The 27,043-nt window shown below is 41.7% G+C and overlaps 1 protein-coding gene across 1 annotated transcript in view; it reads left to right on the top strand.

Moving 5' to 3' along the window:
* The window catches only part of TENM4 (teneurin transmembrane protein 4), a 268,706-nt gene that overhangs the window by 179,393 nt on the left and 62,270 nt on the right, over positions 1–27,043 (top strand). The window contains exons 16-21 of the mRNA XM_027901301.1: positions 4,401–4,520; positions 11,817–12,078; positions 17,916–18,183; positions 20,264–20,407; positions 21,429–21,678; positions 24,184–24,204. Coding sequence (XP_027757102.1) covers positions 4,401–4,520; positions 11,817–12,078; positions 17,916–18,183; positions 20,264–20,407; positions 21,429–21,678; positions 24,184–24,204 — 1,065 coding nt within the window. The remainder of the gene's footprint in view (positions 1–4,400; positions 4,521–11,816; positions 12,079–17,915; positions 18,184–20,263; positions 20,408–21,428; positions 21,679–24,183; positions 24,205–27,043) is intronic.

The following is a 27,043-nucleotide window of genomic DNA, read 5'->3' as shown; positions in this document are numbered from 1 at the left end:
TATGTGTTTGTGTATTTATATATACCAGTAAAATATGGAAGTGGTAAGCTCAAAGAGATTTATAGTGTCAAATTAAAATACATATTATTAATAACTTGGCTGAGGATGGCTAAGCAGTCATGAAGACCATTTCCACACATCGGAAACCTTTAAAGGAGAAGGCACAATGAGTTATGTTGGAAATATTTTGAGGAAGAGCAGAAATTCATCAGGGTGAGATTTCCCATGGCACCTATCCTCAGTCAAGGAAAGAATATACATTTCTTACAGAAAAAGTGGAGGTTAGGATGCATGGAATTTTCCCAGTAAAAAATGCCTAGCAGAAGTAGTATTTTTCTCTTTTTTCCTAATGCCAAGCACAGTGTCAGCAGAAAACATCTTTGAGTAAGGAGTATTGGAAGGACCAGTGTCTAAGTTGTGAGACACTGGATCAGAGTTAGTATTAAAGACAAATCTTTAATGTGCTGCCACAATGTGAAATGGCTTCTGTGGAATTTACTTTTCTGGCTTCTGTTCTGAGGCTGGCTTTGTCTGCTTGAATTTTCCTGACAGCCTGTCAAACTTTATTTGTATCTGAGCAATGGGAACGTAAAGGCATCAGTGCACCCCTGTCTGTTTTGCTGCTGTGGCCCAGATCTTACCAGAAAGACTTAATTTAATTTTCTTGGGTATAAAGGATGACTTCACAAAGCAACAGTGTAAAATTGTCTGATATGCCATCTGGCATTCTAGAGAGCATTTTGACAATGATTTGGTCTTTCAGGCAACCTTTTATGGACAAACTGGAAAAAAAAAAAAAAGGGAAAAGCATAATTAAAGAAGAGGAAAAATTGAGACTGGTTTCCTAGTAAAACAAGAATCCATATAGCCTCATGTAACAGTAGTGAAGGAAATAGAACAAAACCAAACAAATAAACAAAACCAAAACCAAACCAAAAAACCAGAGGTAATACATGAAATCTGTTAATAATTTAATGGAACGATGAAGCTCCGGCTACGAGAAATCCAATTTTGTTCAACTGCAGAAAACATTCTGAGCTAGCGTTCCTGGACTGATGGAATAAATCTCTTCTATTAACATGAGAGATAATTTTATGTAAATGTATTAGGAGACCTTCTAGCAGAGCTGAGCATCTTAGCAGTACCACTTAACTTCTTTGTAGGGTAATTGCATTTAGACCAAGGTCTTCTGAAGGAAATGGCTGACTAAATTAGCATTAACCAGGTTCCTGGGGGGCTTGGGCATTGTGGATACTCGATCTCGCCTCCAGAAAGGACATGTTGACACTAGAGAAGCCAGCTGCTTCCAACAGCCTGTATGAACTGTTTTATCCAAGTGGGGCAAATTTTGACACCCATGGAAGAGAAGATCTGAGATTAATCAGGGAGAATCTGAGCTGGAATTTTCCTACAGTTTCCATCCCTCCCACTTTTAAATGTATTCAAATTTGTGCATGTCACTCCAACTTCTTTTTATCACTGCGGTTTGGGAATGATGTCCCCTTTGTGGGAACATCTTTTCTTACAGCATGGAAGTTAAGCTGTTGTTATAGTCCTCTGGAGAGTGGTGGATGCAGCTGGGCTTGCTAACAAGCTTCTTCTCTGAGAAGAAACAGTGTCCAAGTTAGTGAGCATGAAGGTGTGCTTGCAGAGCTGGTGCTACAGTGGGAACTGAGTCTCTTCCCAAGGGTGGGAGGTCAAATGCATTTGTTCCAGCTGCCAAGATGAGAAGGAGTTCCTTGTTTGTCCACGTTGTGCTGGTGCTTGTGGTAGAAAGAGTTGTCAGTGATATGTAACAGACCAGATGTTTGCTGATATAAAGCACATCTCCCCATGAACTGAGCCAAGGGTCTAGGCCAGTGTGCTTGCAATATTACTTAGAAGTTTGCAACTGCTTGGATGTGTTTTTGTAGGGCAGCAGGATTACACCTACAATCTGTATTTTTTCCTTTACTTCCTCTTAACTCTTGGAACCAAAAACCAGAGGTGGAAGTGTTCTTGCATTCATAGAAATGTGTGATATTGTCTCTTGATTATTTTAAAACATTTCTTGTCCCAGTGTTGAATATGTAATTCAGAATACTGAGTCAGTCATGCTCAGGTCTTAGTATTCAAGAAACTGCATTCAAGTCTGCAGTGATTCTTTGTCTTTCACAAAATATGCAACCATTTCATGAGCAAATGAGAGAAGGCTGTTTCAAACCCTTCCTCTGATCTCTCTAAAGGATGGAAAAGGACACAGGAGGGTGGAGGGGATCGTGGAAAAATCTAGGAAGAGAAGGCCTGGCTTCTGCTCTTGACTCAGAGATATGCTCAGTCACATTCACTTTTTGCTGAAATTGAACTATGGTTGGTAACTTGTTGACTTCATTTAGGTTATTCCAAGTTTTGACATTTTTCCAAGCATATTCAATGACATTGTGATCCTTTGAGTTATATTCTACCTGTGTGTTAGATAGTGATGTGTGTAATACTGTACTGGAGTATTATTTTCCATTTGTTGTATATGGGAAGCTGAGTTAAAGCCCTTCAATAGGAGAAGCAATAGCAGTATGAAGTATTCTCCCCATTAGCCCCATCCCTGGAAGTGTTCAAGGCCAAGCTGGATGGGGCTCTGAGCAACCCAGTCTAGTGGAAGGTGTCCCTGCCCCTGGCAGGGGGTTGGAACTAGATGGTGTATAAGGTCCCTTCCAACCCAGACCATTCTAGGATTCTAGGACTCTATGATTAATAGCTCCAGACTTGGTGTCCAAGTCCTTGCCTACATGACTCTTAACAAGTCAGTGATGATATATCAAAGTAAACCCAGTGATAGAAATATAATTTCCAATATCTTATTTTCCTGTGGCCTATTCCAAAATTATGTGTTAATCTGGTCACATCTTAGACTGCAGACACATTTTGGTAACCCTTCAGTAATTTTTGTTAATATTGGAGCTCTCCATTTAGATCAGTGGGAATTTTGTTTAAGACTCTCTGGCAAATGGTCTGTTTTCTGAACTGTGGAATGCACAGATTGGCAGCCTTTATTGAATAGAAATTATACTTTATCTCTTTGCATTATACCATCTCAGATTTTTAGGTGGACTGTAAGAAAATAACTGGATCTTTTCCTAATGATCCAAGTCTATGAAATTGTCTTTACAAAACATTGCAGATATCATCCTTTGTCTCAGTGAGCCAGTAAAGCACCATTGCTCTGTTGAAGTGCAGATGGGATGATTTACTCTAACTGAGATCTGGTCCTGCACCTGGAGAAACACTGGCTTTCAATCTCTGCTCTCCAGCAGGATGGCAGTTAGGAAAATCATTCACTGGGTCACGTTAGCACACTGACACCACAATTTGCTGTTGCTGCTCAGAAAAATAGTTACCTTCAGCCAAAAATTGGGTTCAGACAGTCTCACAGACATGTGCTGCTTTGTCTTTATGGGAAGCTCCTAAAGTAGTAGTGTAGTAATGACTTAGAGGTCTGGAAACAGACTTTGGAATAAGAAGCTAGAAAATTTGTCTTTGGTGTTACTGCAGGTTTTCTGACTGACCTTGGACAACTGAAAATCATTCTGTGCTTTATTTCCTATCTGTAAAATACCAATCTTGCCGTATTAATCACCGTTTGTAAAGATCCTTGAAATCCTTAGATAAAAGAGCATATTACAGAGCCCAGAGTAATTAGAATAGATCTATCCTATAAAATAGTGCAATCTACCGAACTGGAGAAGAAAAAGAGGGGGAGAAAAAGCTTATCCTGTCAGTGTGCTCAGCTCCTCAAGCAGTTTGTAAGGAAGGTATCTGAACCTGGCAAATTATCTGTCGTGATTTTCCCAAATGGGGAAAAAATGAGCACATTGCATTAGGGCAATATCATTAAAACACTATTGGATATTAGGAAAAGTCTCTTCACCCAGAGGGTAGTTGGACACTGGAGGAGGCTTCCATGGAAAGTGGTCATGACACCAAGCCTGATAGAGTTCAAGAAGTGCTTGGATAACACTCTCAGAAACATGATGCGTTTTTGGGGCTGTCCTGTGCAGGGCCAGTAATTGGGCTCAATGACCTTTGTTAGTCACTTCTGTGACTATTCTATGATTCTGTGAAATTCCAGCATGATATTGTGAATCCTACAAAAGCTCATATCTAATGAAGGATATGTTTCAGCAGTTGCTCTTATAGAGTTGTAAACCTCACCTTAGGTATTGAATGTTTTTACATAACTCCTGAGAAAGCCTTCAAGAGCAGCATCCCACCATCAAAACACATAGCGTAGCTTCCAGCTTTCCATAACATAAAGGCCTGGGCTTTCTAATGTATTGGAATTCCCAGCCACAGAAATAGAGGAAAAACCTATATTTGTCAAAAATACTTACTGTTTCTCGTTATTTTTTTTTTCCTTTTTGCAGACATGCATGTGTGATTCGAGGCCAGGTTATGACGGCAGATGGAACCCCTCTAGTCGGAGTGAACATCAGCTTTGTCAACAATCCTCACTTTGGGTACACGATCAGCAGACAAGATGGCAGGTAGGATGTCTGTATAGGATTTACAGTATTTAAGCAGTAGTGACAGCATTATTGCCATGAACACTAAAGAGAAACTCCTTCCAAGGGCACCTTTGTTGTTGATGCATTTTTGAAGATGTTGATATGTTATTGGTGGTTGTTATGGGGCTGGCAGCCAGTCACCAGTGCTGTTCCTCAGGGTTCAGTTCCAGGGCCAGTCCTGTTCAATGTGTTTATCTGCAATCTGGGCAGGAGTTGAATGTACCATTAGCAAGATTGCTGATGGTGCCGAACTGGGAGGTGCTGTTGACTCTCTTGAGGGACAGGAGACCTTGCAGAGGGATCTAGATTGGAGCACTGGGCTATGATGAATGAGATGAAATTTAAAAAATCAAAATGCTGGATTTTCTGCCCATATGGAAAATAGAGTAACACCAGGCACAAGTATAAACTGGAAGTGGCTGGAGAGCATCCTTGCAGACAAGGGTCGAGGGTTGCTGGCCAGCAGCAGCTGAATAGGAGCCAACAGTGTGTCCTGGCAGCCAAGAGAACAAACTCCATCCTGTGGTGCATCAAACACAGAATGACCAGCTGGTCAAAAAAGTGATTGTCCCGCTGTACCCAGTGTTGCAGTTGTGGGCCCCACAATTTAAGAAATGTGTTCAAGTCCCTGAATTTGTCCAGAGGAGGGCAAGAAAGCTGGTGATAGAAATGGAAGGAATGTCCTGTGCGAGGAGCAGCTGAGGACTCTGGGTTTGTCTAGTTGGAGGAAAGGAGGTTGAGGGGTGATCTCATTGCTTCCTACAGCTTCCTGAGGAGGGAATGGGGAGAGGGAGGTGCTGAGATCATCTCTGTGATCCAGTGACAGCACATGTGGGAATGGTTCAAAACTGCACCAGAGTAAGTTTAGACTGAATATGAGGAAGCGTTACTGAGAGGGTGCTCAGAGACTGGAACAGGAGAACAGGATTCCTGTTAAAGAAACTTCCCTGTCTGACCATCCTGGAGCTACTCTGGCAGTCATTCTCACACTACCTGAGCTGGGGCCAAAGCCCCTCACAGCTACATACCCCATACTCACATAGTCAGACCAGATTTCCTTACTGGCTCAACCCTAGGTTTCTCATAGCAGCATCTCAAACATCTCAATCCTTAAAAGAATTTAATCTTGGTACAATAACTAAATAACAGCTGAGGTTGGTGCCTCCTAGGAGGGACCCTAAACATAGGAACCCCTGGGCTTTTATCCCCTCACAGTCAAAGGGCAGGAAAGTCTGGATTCCTCAGCTCCTGCCATGTCACTGAGTGTCCTGTCACCTGGCTGGGCCACAGGTCCTCGTGCCATTTGTTATGCAAAGGGTCAGCAGTTCATGGCCCTTTCTCTCAGTTCCCGCTCCCCAGAGTTCAACCTGCAACTTGCACTGCACCTGCACCTTGAGCCACCTGCACTGAATGTACTCCTCAAAATTCCTAGAGAGGTGATCTATTTCCCAAGCCTGTCAGTGTTTAAGAGGCATTTGGACAATTCCCTTAATAATATGGGTAATTTGATTGGCTTTGAATTGATCAGGCAGTTGAACTTCTTGATCCTTTTGATTCCTGAACAAACTGAATAGCCTATTCTATTCTATTCTATTCTATTCTATTCTATTCTATTCTATTCTATTCTATTCTATTCTATTCTATTCTATTCTATTCTATTCTATTCTATTCTATTCTATTCATTTATTATTTGTTAGTATTAACTTTGTGATATCACCTAGAATCCTTAGCGACGAATTGGGCAATGGAGTGCCAGTGCATATAAAGAAAAGACATCTCATGTTCCCAAGAGCTCTATTCTTGCTAATTCATGTTGAAATGATTAGGAAGAAGTCATTAAGATTACGGTTGTGTTAGAGGCAAAATCTGAGCAATCATGCTCAACCAAAACAAAAGCATTGCAAATTGGGAATGTCTTTCATCTTATCTTTTGTTTGTCAGTCCTAATTGGCTCCCTTTCTTTTAAGAACAAAAACGTAACATAAAGGGTTCCAGCTGCACATGCTCTATGTATTGATTACTAACCACTAGCACTTGGGAGAGGATTTATAAATTTTAGCATCTCTCCATCCCACAACTTTCACTGAAGGTTTGACTTGGCCTGAGAACCTGATAGAATTATAATGAACATGTGGTTGCAACATGTGCTTAATGCTGTCCTGTTCACACTCAGGGGCGTTTGCACCTAGTGTAACACTGATGGTGACTGGGAGGCTTACTGAGTGATACTCCAGTTCTTAGATGACATGGCAGTAAAACGTGGGTAATAAAGAGGCATTCCAGAAAAACTAGTGGTCTCCTTTAGAAAAGGATGCCTCTGGAGCTGGTGTCTTTTTATTGCCCCATAGATTAGGCGTTACTGTGAAAAAGAAAAAAGTTGAACATTTATGCTATGAGTTTCTCCATCATCCTTACTGAACCTACTTTGCACAAAAGTGGGATCCAAACCACATTTTCAAGATCAGCTTGCTGTGTATGGACCAGCACGAAATCTGTGTCCAATGGAACAGATAAATGTGCCTGAAAAATTCGTGGACAGCAATGCCTGTCATAACCTTTTTTTTCTATCTGTTTCCTTGTACATATACAATATCCAGTTACTGTGTGTAATCTTACATTTATATCAGAAGTACTTTGAGAAAGGGACCATCTCTTTACTTTGTAATTGGGCTGTACCTAGCACCTTTACTGCACCTCTAGCCAGCAAACAAACCAGTAAGCTAAACAGGGACAGAGCATGGAGGTGAGTGCTGCTATCCAGTCTCCAGGCCTTTGTAATATTCAAGCAACTATTTTGTTCTTGGGTGTTGAAAGGCAGACACTCACACACACACACTGCTATATACCTACTTCTTCTGGCAGTTCAAGCTAGGAATGCTCCTTCTATGCTATGTTCTTCACAATGTCCAGCTGAGCAGGGGACGCAGGGCAGAAAGCAATGTGGCTGGAGCATCAGTATGCTCCACCAGGCTTTAGTGGACTCTTGGTTCCTTGGGGCTGGCTGCCAGCTTCCAGAAGTTAAATTAGTTTCAAGAAGCTCAGACTGCAGTTTGCTGACTCAGGCCCCAACAGATACTCAGCTCCAAGTGATAAAAATGACAGAGATCAGCTGTCTCAGAGCAGGGAATCTGTGACCAAGTGGGATTCATCCTAAAGCTGGGATTTCTGTCAGCAGCTGGTGGGGGTCAGTGTAACCCCAGACCGTGTGGTGTCAGCTCTTCTGATTTCACTTTCTTCACCTTCCTCTCAAATCAATCTGCTTCTACAGAAACTTCATGCATGTTTGGTGCACAACCAACATCCAGCAAAGTGTCCAGTTGCAGTACTGAGTGTATGGAATAATAAAAATACCTTCCAACTTGGCTGAGGGATACATGCAGGTATTTTCTCAAATGAAAAGTACACAGCATTGCATTTGTGTACTCTGTAGGTAATAAATGGACAAGTGAAAGCCACTTGTCCATGAATGGACAAGTTAAAGAACACCAAAATCATAGAATCATGGAACGATTTGGGTTGGAAGGGACCTTAAAAGTCATCTAATTCCAACCCACTTGCCATGAGCAGAGACACCTTCCACTAGACCAGGTTGCTCAAAGCCCCATCAGATCTGTCCTTGAGTCCAGTGGGTTCTTCAGTAGTCTATAAATTACCTTGAACTATTTAAGACCATTCAGACTAAAATTTATCAGGGCAGAAAATGCTGTCAGACATTCCTTATTTCTAATCCTAGCCTCACTGCTGATTTAGTGGGTAGCACTAGATGCATCTCTTGCCCTTCCCCGGCCAGTGACCCAAACTGCAAAAGGGAGTTAACATTAACTTGCCTTCCTTACTGATTGTTACAGTATTCATTAAATACTATTTGTAATGCACTTTCAAAATCATGTAAAGAATTATTGCTATTCCAGTCTCTATTATCTTTTTTTTATGTTTTGAGTAATTTTTTAATAGAGCATGACTTTGGCTTTTTCACAGTGCAGTTTTCATGTGATTGAGTCACTTTGTTTTAAGAAGTTCATACTCTTAGGCAAGAAGCAGATTCTCCTGACCTACAGTAGCAGGCTGCATGCATTTCTGGTCCAGTTTAGTGCGCAGTCGTACGGGGTCATCTGGACCATCTTCTGTGTCATTCTGATTTGCAGAATAAATGGGAGCACACGTGCAAGCAGATACCTTGTTTCAGGGGTCATGAGATAACTGCATAAAACTCAATAGCTTTATTATTTGGCATACTCACCATAGGAATATTTGTTCTTGGAAATGTGCACTGAATTACCTGAAATTGATTTAGTAGATCAGTTTACTGATAGCAGAGTAATAACTGGGGTTTTAAAGTAAAGGAATGTAAAGATACAATTGCATGAGTTAAACTAGATTGGTTCCTAAGCTCCAGGTTTGGTTTGTTAGGTTTTGTTGGTTTGGGGGGGATTTTTTGGCATGTCCAATTTCAAAATGAGTAAGTAAAATTTCAGTTTTAGAAGTACAGTGAACTGAATTTTTCACCTCTGTAAGTGGATTCACTGTATTCCATGTCTCTCCTCTTACATCCTATTAAAGTCACATTACTTAATCTGAGCAAAACTTTTATAACTTCAAGGCTTCCATGTGTTTTTAGCCTAATTATTGGGACAGAGCTTTTGTTCATATAACAAGGCACAAATAAAAAGTAACAAGTCTCAAACTACTCTTATTGTATGCACTTCTCTGTAAAGCGAAGTTAATAGACAAAGTATCAGTACTAAGGTATAAACCACGTTTTTAAATAAAGCTTTATATTTGGTAAATTGGTAATTTATAGAGGCTGCAAGTCCTCAGTGTCCCTGGGTTGTAGGAGCAGTGTTAGTAAAAAAAGAAGAAAGTCTCCAGACTTTTTCTTTCCAATTCATTTTCATTCACATTCATTTTCTTTCACATTCAGCAGCTTTGGCCCAGTGTTCTCAGAAATACCAAATACATGAACTTTCAGAGCAGAGATGAGAAGGGGTTACACTTTTTTCAGTGGAGTTTTTATTTTTTGAGCCGTCTTTGTGGATAAATAGATAATTTCATCCTTCAGTCCGTCTCTGGAGAGTTTTTAAAGAAAAACAGCAATACAACTGTACAACAAGAATGATTTTTTCAGAGTGATAAAAAATACATCAGAGATTAGCAGCAAAAACAGAAATTAAAGTATCTCATGCCTTCAATCCCAAGATGGTTTTCCCCTTTTTAAATTTAATTTCACTAAGGGAAACTGGAAGGAAGGTGTTTTAAGTTTGGGTTTTTCTGTTTGGTTTTGGCTTTATGTTTTGTTAAGTTCATCAAGGTACTTGAAAGCTGCACCTTGAGACTGGGAAAACCAGGTCATGAGCAACACTGACTGCTAAAAAATACTGCATGGCTCTGTTTTTACAGCTGCTGGAGTCTGACAAGGAGGTACTTTCCCTTCTGCATCCTCTTTTGGGGATGCAGGAGAGGCCAGGATGTTTCCCTGCAGCAAGTTCCCATCCATGGCTCAGGGAAGCCAAAGAAGTGAAATGGAAGTGTTTGCAAATAAAGCCTCTCCCAGCTTGCCTAAAAACTTGTTGAGCATTATTTGTAATGTTTATTTCTTCCCTCCTGTTGCCCCGTTCAGTGCCCGGATCCATGCAGAGCAAGCGTCTTCTTCCCAGCTGAAGGACGTGCCAAATGTTAATTGACTGTTAAAAACATTCACTTCAGATTACAAGGGTTGCTCAGCTTTGCTGGCAGGGACCAGCAAGTTACTCATCAGGCTGCTGCAAGCCAAGCTCTGTAGGTCTGGGAAGCTGATGCCCCAACTCAAGTGGTAGAATAAACACAGCTATAGCTTTTTAAAATGTTTTCCACTTCCTCTCATGGATTCAGTTTGACATTCTTTCATGAATAACCTTCTTTCCATACTTATATTTACTAAATGAGACCTAAGTCCATCAGCCATAAAACAGAAAAGGTTCTCCCACACCATTTCTGCCAAGGACTTGTTTTTAGTAGTAGTTCCTCTGGTATTTTTGCAGCTGATATGAAAGCCTCACAATTAATTTTAAAAAATAATTTCCAAAACATTTGTCGTCTTGTTTCTTCCCCTGTATTTAAAAGGTGCATCAAGTCTGCCTTTGGGCAATCAGAGTGTTTCAGATCCCAGTTGTCATGCAGAAAAGCACATAAGCTCACAGCTCTTTAAACACACGAGAAGTTCTGCTGAAGCCAGTGAACTTGTTCACGTGTGTAAACTCTGAGTGAGTCTGTCATACAGCAGCACCAAGCATCGAAAGTGAGAAGCAGGGTTGAGAAAACTTCCTTTGCCTGAAGTACACGTTTGGCATCGCAACGGAAATGAGAAAAACACAAAGAAGCAAACCCAAGAGGTCTTCAATTTGTGTTGAAATCCCTTCTTTTCTCACTTAACACCTCTTTTTCTGGGTCCATACATAGTAGATACACCCTTGATAAAATCTCTATTTCTGACAAGATGTGAAGTTTAAATAAAAAACTAAGAAAAATCCAGAACCTTATCCCAACATCTTTACATCCCGAGGATGATTTTCCTTATAAAGGTAATGTCTTTTCACACAGCTCTGGAGGGCTGTCTGTTAGCCTGACACTATTATCCAACACTAACAGAGGCAGAAGAGCCACTTGGCTGGAGGTGGCTTAGGGTGAAGTCACAGACCACAGGCAGTGATTCATCTGCTCTGCTCTTAATGATTGAGGGTCAGAAAAGATGATATGCTGAGTGCTGTGGTACACAGACAGCCTGCACAGCATGCGTTCCTAGTACACCAGGCTCAGTCCATGACTGGGCTCTACATGTTTCCTGGGTTGCATTAGGCACCAGGTTAGCAGTGATGCCAAGACAGTTTATATGCAGATATATCAGAGAAACTGCTTTCCAGATAGTTTATTTCATCATATGAACTGATCCAATCTGACTGTGTTTGGATAATAAATACTTTTTAAAAAAAAGAAAATGAGTATGTATGGTCAAATAGCACTAGAAAAGCACCAACAAAGATATAAATATTTGTTTCAAAAAAGGCATTGCTATGTTTTTAATATACAGGAGGACAACCTGCAAAGAAGCTGAGCTTGTACTCCTGCCTCTGCCACTTGCTGTTACTCACCTAACGCCTATTTGGGCTGTAGGTTTTAGACTCATAAACTGTGACTGATGATATTTCTTGCAGTTATTTTTCTGGGAGTCCTTGCTGGAGAGTTGTTACAAACAGAGGGGGTGGTGCTTGCACTAACTTTATGTTCCATCTCTTAAAACAGCTTTGATCTTGTTACCATTGGTGGAATCTCCATTATCCTGCACTTTGAACGGGCTCCCTTCATCACCCAGGAACACACTCTGTGGCTGCCATGGGATCGTTTCTTTGTGATGGAAACCATAGTCATGAGGCATGAAGAGAATGAGATCCCAAGCTGTGACCTCAGTAACTTTGCCCGGCCCAACCCTGTGGTCTCTCCATCTCCGCTGACAGCTTTTGCAACTTCCTGCTCGGAGAAAGGTCCTATTGTTCCTGAAATCCAGGTATGAACTGTCTAAGCCAAGGAGACAATAATGCATAGACACTATGGTAGAATGGTTTGGGTTGGAAGGGACCTTAAAGATTCTTTTCCAAACCCCCTGCCATGGGCAGAGACACACTTCACTAGACTGAGTTGATCCAAACCCTGTCCATCCTGGCCTAGAACACTTCCAGGGATGGGGCAGCCACAGATTCTCTGTGCAACCTGTGCCAGTGCCTCACCACCCCCATCTCCTTTCTGTACTTCTTTTGGCAGCTTTGAGCAACACAAATGCAACTATTCCCCTGCTTTCCTAAACAGAAGCATTCCCTGTTTGTTACACCATCTTTCAGACACTTGCCAGTAGCGCTTGCTCCCAAGCACTCGCTTCGCCAAAAGATTTCTTTTCCTTTATCCCTGAGAGATGAAAGTAAAGCACTTGTGGCTGACAGCACATGAGCTGGGACCCTTGTGTGACTCACAACGTGCCCTCGGTCAGCCCTTTGGCATTCAATATGCCCAGCGGCAGGCTGATGGACTGCTCCTGCTCTAAAGCCTTTCTTCTGTTCAGGAGCAAATTCCACCCACTGGGCACTTTGGACCTCAGTAGTGGAGTGTTGGAGTGAACTTCCTCGTGGTTGGAATTCATACCCCTCACTTTACAAAGCTGCTGAGACATGTAGTCAGCACATGGCAAAGGGCAAAGGGCCAGCCTGCAGAGCACCTCAGTTTTATTGTGCTTTATGATGTCTGGGATAGATGAGCAAAGCAAAAGGATTACCTTTAATTACTCATCCCTGTTTTCCTATTTTTTAAGGAAGTGTAAGCGGTGTAGTAATCTGCTTTAAGGTATTTTGCTAAATGGAAAGTTGGGTTTTAAATCAAGTAGTCCAAAGAACCAAATTATGGATTTTCCTTAAAAGCACTTACTCTGTTGAAATATCTGGATGTATCAGCATTCAAGCTTTACTTTCTTGGAATTGTTGTTCCCTGGGTTTTAGATGCCAGGGTTCAGCATGTCCTGGGTATTCTTTTTAGTGACAAATAATGATCTGCCAGCAATAACAAGTGTAAGGACAAATTGTGTGCTTCCTGGGTGACTCCATTGGGGTTGTGGTACCATTAATGAGAAAAGAAGTTAACTTCATATCTTCTAATTTTAATAAACCAGGTTCTGAACCCAGCAACAAATAAAGCTAGTGGTCTCGTTACCTTTCCCTCTGGACCAAATCTTGTGATCCTTCCTCACACTAATTTCCAATTACAGTCACCGTGTTTGTCCCAGCATAATTACTAATTAAATCCCAGATCTTTTAAAGTCCACCATAGTGCAAATTCTTGGTTCAGTTTTCACATCTCATTTTTCTAAACCAACAAACACTGTGAAAGGTAATGTTCCGTGCCGCCTCGGAAAGAAACAAATTTCTGATACAGTGCAACTATGATCATAACCTCATTTGTTATTTGGGAGGATACTTGTTAGATTGTGTTAATTATATCTATTGAACTAAAAAGTTCTAAAATTCCTCTTCAATAAAAGCACATGTTTCTCTCTAGTATGAGAACACCCAGTGATGTAGTTTGTAAGCAATGGTTTGATACAGTTTCTTGACTATAAATCCTAGAATCATAGGATGGTTTGGGTTGGAAGGGACCTTTAAAAGGTAATCTAGTCCAAGCCCCCTGCCATGGCCACAAACACCTTCCACCAGACAAGGTTACTAAGAGCCCTGTCCAATCTGATTTTGAATGTTTACAGGGAGGGGGCATCTGCCACCTCTCTGGGCAACCTGTGCCATGTTTTACCACCCTCATCATAGATGTTTAGTGCCATTTGAAACGTCTTGCTGGTATCCTGCTTGGCCTCCAACTGCCGCTCCAGAATGATCCCGCTATCAGTGTCCTCCATTGTATCTGCCAAGTCCTTGTGAATGTCAAATCACTTAGACATCTCAAATAGCACTAGACACCTGTAGTTATGGAATCTAATACCTAAGAAGGATTCATTATGACACCTAATTAAGGAGTTCATGTGCAGTCATTGGGAGAGGTGTTAGATGTCTGAGCTCCCATTAAAGCTGACGGAAATCTAATCAGTACTATCAGTGGAGCCTACAGATCAGTTAAGACTTCTGGCCCTCACTGAGGATATTAGTTAGATTCCACTGACTATAACTGATGTTTATATGCCTCCCTCACATGAGCATATTTGTAAGCTGACATCTGGATTCAGATACCTTAAACTGGAATTGAATCCCACTCGTAAGTTTACATGGCAGCACCAATCTTCTAAAGACACTATCTCTGCTGTTTGCTGTGGGGAGACCTAAAAGAGCACTTCAGAAGAGACACCTAACTTAGGTTTCTAAGTTGAGATAAGATGAATCCCATACATGATGAACAGCACTTTTTCCATGTGCCAAATGATTGAGCTAAAACCTGTAAACCAGTATTCCACATCAAATATTGATAGCTGGAGGTTAATGAAGTTTGTGGGGCAGGAGTTTACTAGAGAATCTCATTTGTGACAGAGTCCTGACTGTACTTCAGTTCATAAATGGACTACTTTTCATTTCTATACTGGCTGTACATACAATAAAAAATAACCTCGCTGTCAGTTCCTGCAGCTGCATTTTATAATACACAGTTCTCAGTAGGGAAATGTTAAATATAAAAGGTGTGAGCACATAGCTGGGAGGAGGTGACAAGCAGATAGCAGGGCTGGGAAAGAGATTTTTGACAAGTGGGTAGATAAAACCCTCATGAGCTCCAACAAATAAATGCAGTGCTCTCTACCTGGATGCATCCAAGAGATCAAATAATGCATTTTTAATGTTTGATTCAGGTGCCTGTAGACAGATTTTGGGCCATTTAGGATGCCCTGAAGTGTCCCTTCAGGCCTCCAGCTGTAGCTTCAGAAAGGTGGAGATTTCAAGAAGGTCCATGTCAGAGCTGTCACGCCTTTGCAGAAGTTTTGGATACCACAGAACAGCTCAAAAGTACTAGATGTCTATATCAAGGCCCCTGAATCAGGCCCTAAATGCTTTTCTTTCTCAAAAATTCCCTTTGAACATCTTACCGAAGAAAAAAAAAGACACTAACTGTTCCTTGCTGCTGCTGGCAGAGTGAAGAGTAGCTGTTAGAGATGTTTAACCCAGCACACAGAAACAAGATTTCCTACATTATCTCATGCAAAGAGTAGAAGAATTGCTACTAACACAAGAATAGATCAACACCACAGAGCAAGGGAACATGGCAGTGAAAATTGCTACGTTGTGCAAATCCCTGGTAAGCATGAAAAAGCAGCTCTTCTGCCTTCCCATTCTGGTGACTGGACCCCTTTAGTAGAGCAGATTATATTGGTCAGGCTGGGATAAACTCTGAGAGTCTTTCTCAAGGCCTACAGACACAGCATATGTATGTATCTGGGCCAAACAGCAATTATCAAATAGAAATAAGGGCACAATTCAGCTCTTGCTACTTTTAGTGCATTCAGAGTATTTTAAAGCTTTTTTTTCCATCTTCTCCCACTCATGTCCTGCTGGATTATACTCTCCCCTACCAGCGCTCTGCTTTGTTGCTAGTTTATCTTTAAATACAACCTACAAATATTTTTTTGGATCAACTGAATTTCTGTTTGAATCCTCTCTTCAAGCAGACACTTTTAAACACAGCCCCTTGTGCTGCTCAGTGCCTCAGTAGCATTGGGCTGACCCTTTTTTTGGAATTGTAGACAGCAGAGATAGATCATGACAGAGAGAAATAATTATTTTTGACAGGGATCTGAACCAGACTTTCCAAATAGTACCTCCGTGACAATTATTTCTGCCTGGTTTTTTCCTAGTGGGATCACATATGAAGATAGATTTGATACAAGGGACTACCTTTACAGCGGTTTGGCTCGGCTCAGCTCTGGCTGAGCCTGGTCCCAGTCCAGTTTGTTGCTGATCTCATAAAATATATTTTAAAAATCCTGTGTTTTCCCAATTCTGTCATATTTCAGCCTCTTCAGCACTGAGATATGTAAATTAAAATGGCTGCATTAGAGAAAGTAAATATTTATGAGCACAGTGGAATGGGGCTTTAACTGCTGGATGTGTACATTTGTCAAGTGCTGCAACACTCAGAACCTGTTAGTTATCACTTCAAAAAGCGTTGGGCCTTTGGATAATACCTCAGAAGAGGTGTTTTCAGGGGGCAGATTACAAGATTTGTCATTATTGGTAACACTAACCAGAAAACAGATGAGCAGCTTAATCACACCAGGGATGTTTGCTGCTTCCACATAGGGGGATCTGGGTATAGAAGTGACATAACTTGGAAGACACCAGGATCACAGAATCATAGAATCTCCTGAGTTGGAAGGGACCCGCAAGGATCATTGAATCAACTTCTGGCCCTTCACAGGATAATCCCAAGAATCACCTCATGATGGATGTGATCCCTTTCTAATGGGTGGGTCTCTTAACCCACCTGCCTTCAAGCTTCCACATCCGTTATATTCAGAAAGCTGACTATTGCTAGGGAGGCATTTTCCCAGCATTCCCAAGGTTCAGCACATTGGGACAGGAGAGGACAGTGCCAGCTTTGACCTTCTAACACATCCCATTAGAAGACAAGTTTCTAGCTCACTGCTAAGCTTCTACCTTCAGTACCTTCTACCAAAGGTTGCTGACTTGTGCTGAAAATGTCTGCACTGGGTGCTTACCTAAGAGTGAAATTTTCTTGAAAGAGACAATTTTTTTCTCCTTAGATTTTTTTTAACAATATTTGCATGGGAGCATCAGCACTGTGTCAGGGATGTACTTAGTATCAATTTCTAGAAAATTTCCGAGCATTTCTCCAGCTAAAAAAAAAAAAAAAAAAAGAAATCGTAACATCTAGTGATACTTTAGCCATTATATTATCTGAAAATCCCATCTTTACTGATACTTCTCTGTTCTCAAAGCAGAGCAGGGACAGAAAAAAATTTCCCTGATGTTTCTCAAGTCTTTTCTTAATTGAGGTAACTGTTCCAGTCAGTCAGAAATGCCCACACTCATGACTAGAGTAGAAAATGAAGCAACTCACTTAGAATACAGATGAATTTGGAAAAGGAAGAGAAGGAGGACTGCAAGGGAAGGGAAAGAAGTTGTAAGTGGTAGGTCAGGCTGATAGCTTCATCACACAGGTAAGAAGAAAGTACCAGGGTAAGTAAGAACAAATGTGAGGTCAGAAAATAAGGACTAGGACATAGGAAAAAAAAAAAAAGACTGGATGTAAATGGTAGCTCAGACAGAAAGGGGTCAAAGATGAGGTAGGCAAGGAGCAGTTTCAAAGGAGAGATGGGTAAGTCAGAGGAGGGAGAGTGGAAGCAGGATTCATTAATGTCATGGAGAGAATTGCAGGTTATGATCAGGGCCAGGAAACATCCTTAAGGATACAGGCCAAGTAAGGCCTGATATTTTACAGAGAAAAAGAAGTCAGGAAACAAAAATTAGCAACCACAGAAGCCTACCGGTTAAAAGACAGAAAATGGAAGCTAAACTGGTGGGCTGGAATAATCTCAGACACCAAGCTCCTTTCACAGTGGGTTGTGGAACTCCTTTTAAGAGTCCCATTGTAATCACCGACCCAATGTGATACTTTGGTCTCCTCTTTTCCCATGTAACAGAGATGAAGAAAGAGGGAGGCATTCCTTGGCTTCCACAAATAACCCTGTAAGTTAAGTATATGATTTCATACTCGATGCCTACTAGCTGCCTTTTTAGGCATGTCTGCCAGAGATTTTATACAGGTGTGTTTGATAAATTACAGCTTCACTGCCTTTTCCTGTCTGCTCGCTGCTGATTTAACACCTCATGGATTGCTTTTCCACAGGCTCTACAAGAGGAGATTAACGTTTCCGGTAGTAAAATAAAAGTGAGTTACCTGAGCAGTCGCACAGCTGGCTACAAATCAGTCCTGCGGATCAGCATGACCCACCCCACCATCCCCTTCAACCTCATGAAAGTCCACCTCATGGTGGCTGTCGAGGGACGCCTCTTCAGAAAGTGGTTTGCAGCAGCTCCAGACCTGTCCTATTATTTCATCTGGGATAAGACAGACGTTTACAGCCAGAAGGTGTATGGGCTCTCAGAAGCTTTTGGTGAGTGACCCCAGGGTGTGTCTCTTTTTAGAAGCAACTAAGTGGCAAGTCACAGATCTGTCGTAGTTCAGAATGGTCTGACTGCAAACACATGAAATAGTCCCTGTTGATTCGCTGCCACTTCCTTGGGGAGGATTTGGCCCAGCTGTTCAAACACTACACATTCCCCAACAGATAAATCACAGAATCACTGAATGCTTTAGGTTGAAAGGGATCTTAAAGATTATCTAGTTCCAACCCCCCTGCCCATGGGCCAGGATACCACCCATTAGATCAGGTTGCCCAGGGCCCCATCCAACCTGGCCTTGAACACTTTCAAGGGCAGGGTATGAATACTTATCTGTTCTCTGGCTCATGGCCCAGCACGTACATCCTGAGCTGCTACCATCAGATTCATACAGAAGGAATGACCTGGGACTACAGACATTTGGCTGCCTCTCACATATAGCCAAAAACTGTCAGCATTGCTTTGAAAGGAATCCCCAGAACCAAACCCTGATTGTAACTCCTTCTTCTGCCTGACCTTAAGGATTGCTCTAATCTTATTTTTCCTTTGTTACCCACTCAAGAATACCATCCCAAACTGGGTGTTTAGTGAGCAGAGGTAATGCAGTTCTATAGTGATTGCTGCTCATCTCATCAACACCAAGTGGACATTCAGTTACAGATCTTCAGCAGAGTCTAGACTAGACCTTCCAGGGTGCCAGGAAATGGTATTAGCAAAATGGGAGAGATCCCATATCAGCAAATACAGTTCCTGTTGACAAAAGGATGGTTACTGGTGCCTTATAGCTCAACTGAAGATAAGTCTCTTTAGAGGAGCTGTAGGATGCCTGTTTTTCCACAAGGAAGAATGGGTGCCTTCCTCCTCTCACTCAAGCTCAGCTGCCTTGAGCAGACTGGATGGTACAACCTGCTGAGCCTTACCCAGTTTGCAGTCCACTCTGGGAAATGTGTCCTGGTACCATATCTGAAAGACTATGCTTATATCCTCTTTAAGATGCTAGATCAGCAGTGGGTCCTGGAGTGCTTTGTGAAGCAGCTCTGCAGCCCCAGAGCACTCAAACAGGTCTCAGGACATCAGCAGTCATGCTTTCAATGATTCCCATTTTAAGAACAGTGGAAAATATTGAGCCTTCATAGCCTAACTTATATCTTCCTCTGATACAGTCTGATTCTGCAAAAGGCTATGTTTGGTGGGGAATCCTGAGTTCTCTCAGTGCTCAGCACTTTTCAGAGAGGCTAGGAAATTTGTAAGATCAGACCTTTATTTCTTTCTAGTAAAAAAAAAAAATCTATGTAATTGCTTTTCATTTGTGTGGAACTTGCAGTTCTGCTCTGCTTCAGCTGTAAAGATTAGAAGAAAAGCAGACCAATGAAACTGGTCCTGCTTCTTCTGAGAAAATCATAAAGGAGTCATTAGTCTGTCAAAAACATGATTTTCCTTCTACTGACATAATTTTACTCTTAAGCGACTCCAGCACGTTCAGTGGAGTTTCTCCTGAAAGGCTCTGATTAGACAGCGCAGCAAGCAAAGCTTTGACATTAACAGTGACCACAAGTCAACCTGGTCTGAGACTGCTGCCTCTGAGGGACTTGCTGCCCCATGAATCAATCGTGCAAGTCCTTACTTTCCAAGAAAGATCATGATTTTTAGCAAGTTCCTGACATGCAGTCTTTGACCAATGAAAGCAGGTAGAAGTAAAATTCTCCCATCTGGGAGTCCAGCAGTGGTTTATACACTTCAATCATAGAATATCCTGAGTTGGAAGGGACTCCCAGGGAACATCAAGTCCCAATCCGATTGTTTTAAAATATGTCTTTAAAACAGTACCTTTTTAAATTTTTGGCACATTTGCCCATCGTCTGCAACTGCATTGAACTTTTTAAATGGAGAATGGATTTTTCAAAGAGAAAAAATATTAGGACTGTGCATTATCATGATGACATTTTCAATTAAATTAGCAGTCACCTGTAGAAATGCTCCTACGCCTGCTCAGTTGAGACTCTGTGTATGCTGGCACTTCATTTCTGGGTTACTTATCTGGGGGGGGGGCTTTTTTTTCTCTCTTGTTCACAGTTTCAGTAGGTTATGAGTATGAATCCTGTCCAGATTTGATTCTGTGGGAGAAGAGGACAGCTGTGCTTCAGGGTTATGAAATTGATGCTTCCAAACTTGGAGGATGGTCCCTGGACAAACACCACGCCCTCAACATACAAAGTGGTAGGTTGGCGGTGACACGTAACAGGAATAATGCAGCATTGCAAGACCCAGTTTCTTTTTATCACTAAGAGTACAAGAAAAGGAAAGAAAAGAAACCTGACCGACACATGTGCTCTCTCATGTGTTTTACTAACAAGTTATTTCTAGTAACCTACATTTAGAAGCGATTTGGTATAAAAAATGTAAAAGAAGCTGGCCATCATGAAGTAGTTGAATGTTGGCCTGTCTAACTTTGTGATGTTGTAAAAGAAGGGTATTAACAAAGAAAATATTCCTAAAATAACAAAGGGACCCTATTCAAACTGGACCTGTCACTGAGCATAAATCCACCCAGACGCATCCTCCAGTGTGCAAGTGTACTTGCAAAATGAGAGGCTTCATGGGTCATAAGGGAGAGTGGAAAGTTCCAGAGTCCTTGAAGACTGCTGAGGACTGCAGCAGGGAGGCTTAAAAGCTGATCAGAACATGTTCAAAGGTGGAAGCACTGTGTCCCTCTGGATAAGAGCAGTGGTATGGGAGCAAACATCTAATTCAACCTACATCACTGCCAAGAGCACTGCACTTAGAGGGAACATAGGAAGAGCTCTTCTAAAACTTCACAGATGAAACATTTCTTTAGAGAATGTCCCATGGTCTTCCTGTCCCTTATCTCTCCATGAGCTATGTAATTTCTTTTTTTTTGCCTGGTAGACAGCAAATTACAGGGCAAGGAGGCACAGAAAGGGCAGGTAAAAGTTCATGAGATGCTGAAAAGTGTATTTCATTCCAAGGTAAAGATGGTCTTGTTCTCCCTACATATTTTTCTTCTGCTGGAAAATTAATGGGTCTAAAAAAAAAATATTGAATTCAGATAAGGGGCTCCTCATTTGAAACTATCACAAAACAATACTATGAAAGATGATAAAGTCCTTGCTACTTGACAAATTCTCTGACTGGCATCCAGCATTGCCAGTTTGTGCTGCTTTTGGTCTCAGCTTCCCTGTCTCTCTTTAATTTCCTTATTACTATTTTCTCTCTCTAGGCATCTTGCACAAAGGAAATGGGGAAAACCAGTTCATTTCCCAGCAGCCACCTGTAATTGGAAGCATTATGGGCAACGGTCGCAGGCGTAGCATTTCTTGTCCAAGCTGCAATGGTCTGGCAGATGGGAACAAACTCCTGGCTCCCGTTGCCCTAACATGTGGGTCTGATGGAAGCCTTTATGTTGGAGATTTCAACTACATCCGAAGGATCTTTCCCTCTGGCAATGTCACCAACATACTGGAGCTGAGGTACGCTGTGTGGAATGTGGCTGTTATGCTCTTTAGGTTCTGCAAAAATCTTATGTACCCAAAAGAAAAATGAGCAAAACTCTTGGGGAAAAAAAAAAAGCAAACAACACAGCAAAAAAGAGAAAAAGCTGTCCAGATTTGCCTCTTCTGCAACTCTGCTGACTTTGATTTACACCAGAGAAACACAGGCCTAGCAAGTTCTTCCAGAACTGAATCACACGCCAAAAGTATTGACACATTTCTGTGCTGCTAAATCAAGCTGTGCTGATGTCTGCCTTTTCCTGTAGTCAGAAACCAGTGGGAATTCTGAAAGTTAACAAGCAGCCTCTGAAATAATCTAAACTTAGAAGGACACAGCACTGATGATCGTATGTAGAGTTTAATCAAGACTGATAATCATTCATAATTAACTCAGGATGATCACTCTAGGCAGTGACAGACTGGGATTTTCTAGTTGGTTTTGGGGTGACAAATGAATCGGTCCCCTTCAGTTCCCAAATGAACAGCAGTGTCAGGCCGAACATAGAGATGAAGCATCTGAAAGCGAAGGGCTTCTTTTTAACCTCAAATTAACAAAACAAAAAAAAACATGTTAGAAGAAATAGGTAGGAATGGGGAGGAACATCCATTAAAAACAAGGAAGCAGAGGGAAAAGTATGGATTTGTTACACATTCTGAGAAAATAAATAAGTTGTGACTGAACCACATTTCAAATTGACCTCACTGGGGATATTTTTCCTATCTAAAATTTCCACAACAAATACAATTATCCACTTCAAAGCAGTGGGGCCTGCTGCTGGTCTCTGTGTGGCCATACAAGATACAGTTACTGTCAAGTTTTCAATCTGCTAATAATGACCTCACTTCGGGAAAGTCAGGTAGAGTTAAAGAAGTGTTTCTGAATGAATCATCTCTGCTTCACAGGCCTGAACTGAGGTCCTAAAAAGTCAATATGAAGTTAGCATTAAAGGAAGGTTCAGCATTCCCATTTACCTCTCAAGATCTGGTCTGTAAATTACAATCTTCCAGAAAGTAAGACCCTCCCTCCTCTATTCAGGTTCAATATCCCTACTGAGGACAAACATAAGACTTCATTTCTGCAAGGACTGCAGCAAAATTCATGCAAGATCCTATTAATCCCTTGTTTACAAATATGTCAAAATTATTAGACCTTGCTGAAGGTCTTATTTGGCACACAGAACCATCATTGTAGGTTGTGTTTTATGGGAAAAAACCAGCCCAGCCAGCCACCACAAGGCTGGACCTTACAGAAAACTACCTTGGTACACACGCCTCAGAGCGCTGGGGTAGCTTTTGAGTAAACAAGCAAGAACCTTATTCTTGCTACTCTGTTTCCTGATACATGAGAACATAGTACCTCATGTGTTTGTAAGGTGGGAAGCCGGCATAAACCTTCAGACCTAGTCCTGGTTAAAGAATGTAGTATTATTCCAGTGCCAGAAAATTATTTTAATGACCAAAGGTGAGATTTCCAGAAGAGTCCAGGTAAACCCAGATCCCATTGCAACTGAGTGGGATTAATATTTCATTCCCAGAAGTACAATTTTGAAACCCCAATCCCTGTTTCATTGTCAGTGGAAATACCAGACCCATCAGAGGTTTTGCAGAGTATTTTCTCATTGGAAAAGAGAAAATTGGAAGCCTTGACGGAGTGGCCTTGCAGGCTGTTATGTAGAGCCACAGAGTTAAATTTACTCCAGAGTTAAATCTGCTGGAACGATTGCTGCTTCATCTGTGCAAACACTTAGGTTACTGGATCTAATAAACATTTCTTCACTCTGGTGTGCTATAAAGTAAGTGGGTTCAGATGTCGGCTGGCTAAAAGCTGTGGAGGAAAGCCATTGCTTTTGGACTAAATGGAGTTTGCTTGTGTCTTCTCAAATCAGCATCTCCTTTGAGATTAACACCCTCACTATTTGGCTCTGAGATTTGTTTGGGGGGATAGTTTTTGAGTGTAGTGTTCTGGAAAGCAAATGCATTGTGGATTGTAGATAGCTGCAGCTGGGTGTGTAACTTGAAAAATGTCCAGCTCAGCATAATTTCACACCTCTGGGCAGGAGTTCACAAGGTTATGGCAATGAACTGCCACCCATAACTGTGCAACTCTTAACTTACCTTTGTAAATCACAAGGTGTTTCTTTGACTGAGAGTGAAAAAAACTGTAAAGATATCTGCATCTACATCTATTTAGCTGAGTGCTGCTCTGAATGATAAAGTCTGCCTGGTCCTATGTCTTACGTAAGTGAATAACTCCAAGCAGGTGAGATCACACTTCCTTTGTGATATGCAGCAGTACATAAGTGAGCTCACTGCCAAGTAATATCCAATATAAAATACATCAGTGTCATTCCAGCTAAGTCTTTATTTATTATTGCATTGTATGATACAGTTACTGTCAAGTTTTCAATCTGCTAATAATGCATCGAACCAAGCTGCTAACACCTCATTCTTTCTTCTATTCCCTGCTTTCCTGTCTTCTGTCAGAAATAAAGATTTCAGACATAGGTAAGCCAACCAGTGGAGAATTCTTATGCTGCTCCCTGTCTTGTTGCATGTTGTTACACAGTGAGCCACAAGTGCCATTTCCAGATGATTCAATAGCAAATGAAGCTGGCGTGATTAAAACTGGCATAGGCAATCAGTCATCAGAACTGGGAGCCATTAATCACAATGCTGAGCTGTGCAGGCTTCTGCATGAGCTGTTATAGCTGGAGACAGGGGAAGTGCAGGCAGGAGAAGCAGGGTAACGAGGAGGAGGGGGGAAGGAAAAATGGGTGAGAATTAACCAAGTACAATGGGAACAGCATCAGGATACAGATCACTGGAATAGTTAGGATGCAAAAATAATTCTCATGCAGTGAAAAGTCTTCCTTTTGACTTTGGGGGGGTTTCACAGGCATAATGAAGATCCATATGTCCCCCAGCACCACACACCTGGGGAAGTAAGTTTTTGTAACTTTTTCTGAGCTTTTCACAGAGAGCTTTGGCACGTGAAAGTCTGTCAGGCTCAGATAGGAGGTAGTGCAACTCAGAACCTTAGCCAGGAAATGCAATAAAAAAGAGTAATGACAAGAAAACAAGATGAAAGAGAGACTCCTAAATTGGAGCTTTGTCACTAAGAATATTTGTCACTTGGGTTCACTGGAGTTCCAGTGGGTTTGATCCAATCAGTTTCATTCTGGAAGATGTCAACTTCCCGTCACTGCCTGTGTTTACAATGACTTCTCTGACTCTGACAGGTTTCCCATCCTTCTCCCTGGTTGCTTTTCTAAATTAGAAGCTTAGACTGTGGAGTTGGGATTTTTTTGCGTGTGTGTGTTTAGTTTTCTTTTGCATTTGGGAATGGGGATTTTTCTTGCTACATGCTTTTCATTTACCACTTCTTTGACTTCATAGAGGCTATATATACCCAGAAATGTTCCTTTTATCTGCATGCCTGGAAATGAAATGGAGTAGAAACTGGGGTTTTGTCTTATTGCCAGAACAAGAATGAAGGGCTGAACTTCACGGCATAATGGACTGGCCCAAAGCACCTATGAGCGGGGCTGGGAGGTTGGTACCCAAGACCTTTTCACTGACTGTCTTCATCAGGCTGAGTTCCAGCCCCCCAGCACCTTTTTGACATTACTTGAAGGCAATAGAAAAACTCATTTCTCTTTGGAACAGACAGGTTATATCCTTAATGCCCAAGAAGTACACAGCCACTCAAGTGCATCTGCTTTGACAGTGAAGGGCAGCATCTGAATACCTGTTTGGAGAAGAGGTTTTATATATGAAAGCAGTAACTGAGGGAAGAAATATGAATGGCCGTAAACACTGTAGATGCCATCAGAGCCTTACAAAGTTGGCAGGACTTCAGCCTTTAGGCAGTTCCTAAAAACTAAGAAATTAAGTGAAAGAAATCCAAGACACACCTGCTCCAATGCAGCCCAAAGGGGAATCAGGGAGGGAGGGAGGGAGTAGGTGAGGAGCTCCAGATCAAATACTCCCATCTGTGACTACATTAAGGGAGTCACCTATCTGAGTTAGTGTCTGTTCTGTGTCATTGGCCATAATATTTCTTATTAGGAATCCTCTTCATGGGTTTGTGGGTGTAGTCTCAGCTAAAGCTCCAGTGCTCTGAACTGGAAGATCCTAAGCTTAACACCAGTGAAGGTCAACAGTGTAAAGGGTGAGATCCACAGGACTGAGTCTTAGTGTTTTGGAAAAGCTGAAATCCATATGCAAAAGCTTCTTCATTGCAGGGGAAAGAATTCCTCCACAGTGTGTAGCCTTTGGTGAGCTTGATCTCCAGAGGTTCTGGAGCTACCCACTAAGAGGCTTGGCTTTACGGCTCAGTGTTAAGTAGCCAAGCTCCAACTCTGCAACAGCCTAAATGGAAGTTGTTAGCTAAGCCAAAAAGCATCATTAAATAATGATGCCTTCTCTGCAGGAACATGAAGGGCAGTGAGGCATTTCTGTTTTGAAAATATGCAAAAAGTGGGCACACTTAAATTTATTCTTCCTTTCTTGTTTCCATTCATACCTTAGAGAGACAAATCTATAATTAGTGGCAAAGAGAGAGATCTCAGAAAACTGCCCTAGAATCAGATCAAAAGTGTTTTGCAGTCTCTGGCTTGGCTTATGGCACTGTTATAAAGTTTTATTATCCAGCTTGTGACACTAGAAGAGCTTTAGGCATCACACACAAACTGCAAACACTAAAAGGCCAAGTGTAAATTCAGCTCACTGCACTGTGTGGCCGCCTTATTAATCTATTGAATGTCACCCAGGGAAAAAAGACCAGTACCTCACACAAGCTACAATAAAAACCTCCGGTTTTGATCTGCAGGGTGCTTAGCATGGAGCCATGGAAACAGCCCCACGGAACAAAAGCCGTTTGGCTGCAGGAATTTGGTAGTTCTTTAGTCACCAGCAAACGCATGTGGTCAGCAACGCTCGCAGGGGAAGTGGATAGCTGGCACAGAAAATGTTAGAGGTGGTTTCATGTCTTTAAACAGGGACATCAGATTTAAAGAAGCCCCAGGGGTTTATTCAGATCAGTGTTTTATGGGTAAATAGTTTTGGTGTGTGACTGCTCTTGTCTGTTGACCACAGTGGGAGCCAGAGCTGTACTATTACCAATAACAGAAGTTGTCCTTGGAGGAGGGGGTAGATGCCCTTGCATTTGAGAAACTAAGATGCAGCTCATCTCGTCAAATAAATGTTGAAAATAGTCAGGCAAGTCTTACCCAAAAAAATTATTTTTCTCTCCACTGCCTGTAAAGAGAGTTTAGGCAGCTAGCTCTGATACCATCTGATACCAGTCATCCGCCTTGGAACCATCTAAAGCTTGATGATATGA

The sequence above is a fragment of the Empidonax traillii genome, unplaced genomic scaffold, assembly GCF_003031625.1.
Source record: "Empidonax traillii isolate 1590-97213 ecotype Southwest subspecies unplaced genomic scaffold, ASM303162v1 scaffold771:size604852, whole genome shotgun sequence".
Classification (NCBI taxonomy): domain Eukaryota; kingdom Metazoa; phylum Chordata; class Aves; order Passeriformes; family Tyrannidae; genus Empidonax; species Empidonax traillii.
Note: the sequence above shows the minus strand (reverse complement) of the source record. Positions and strands in the feature narration are given on the sequence as shown.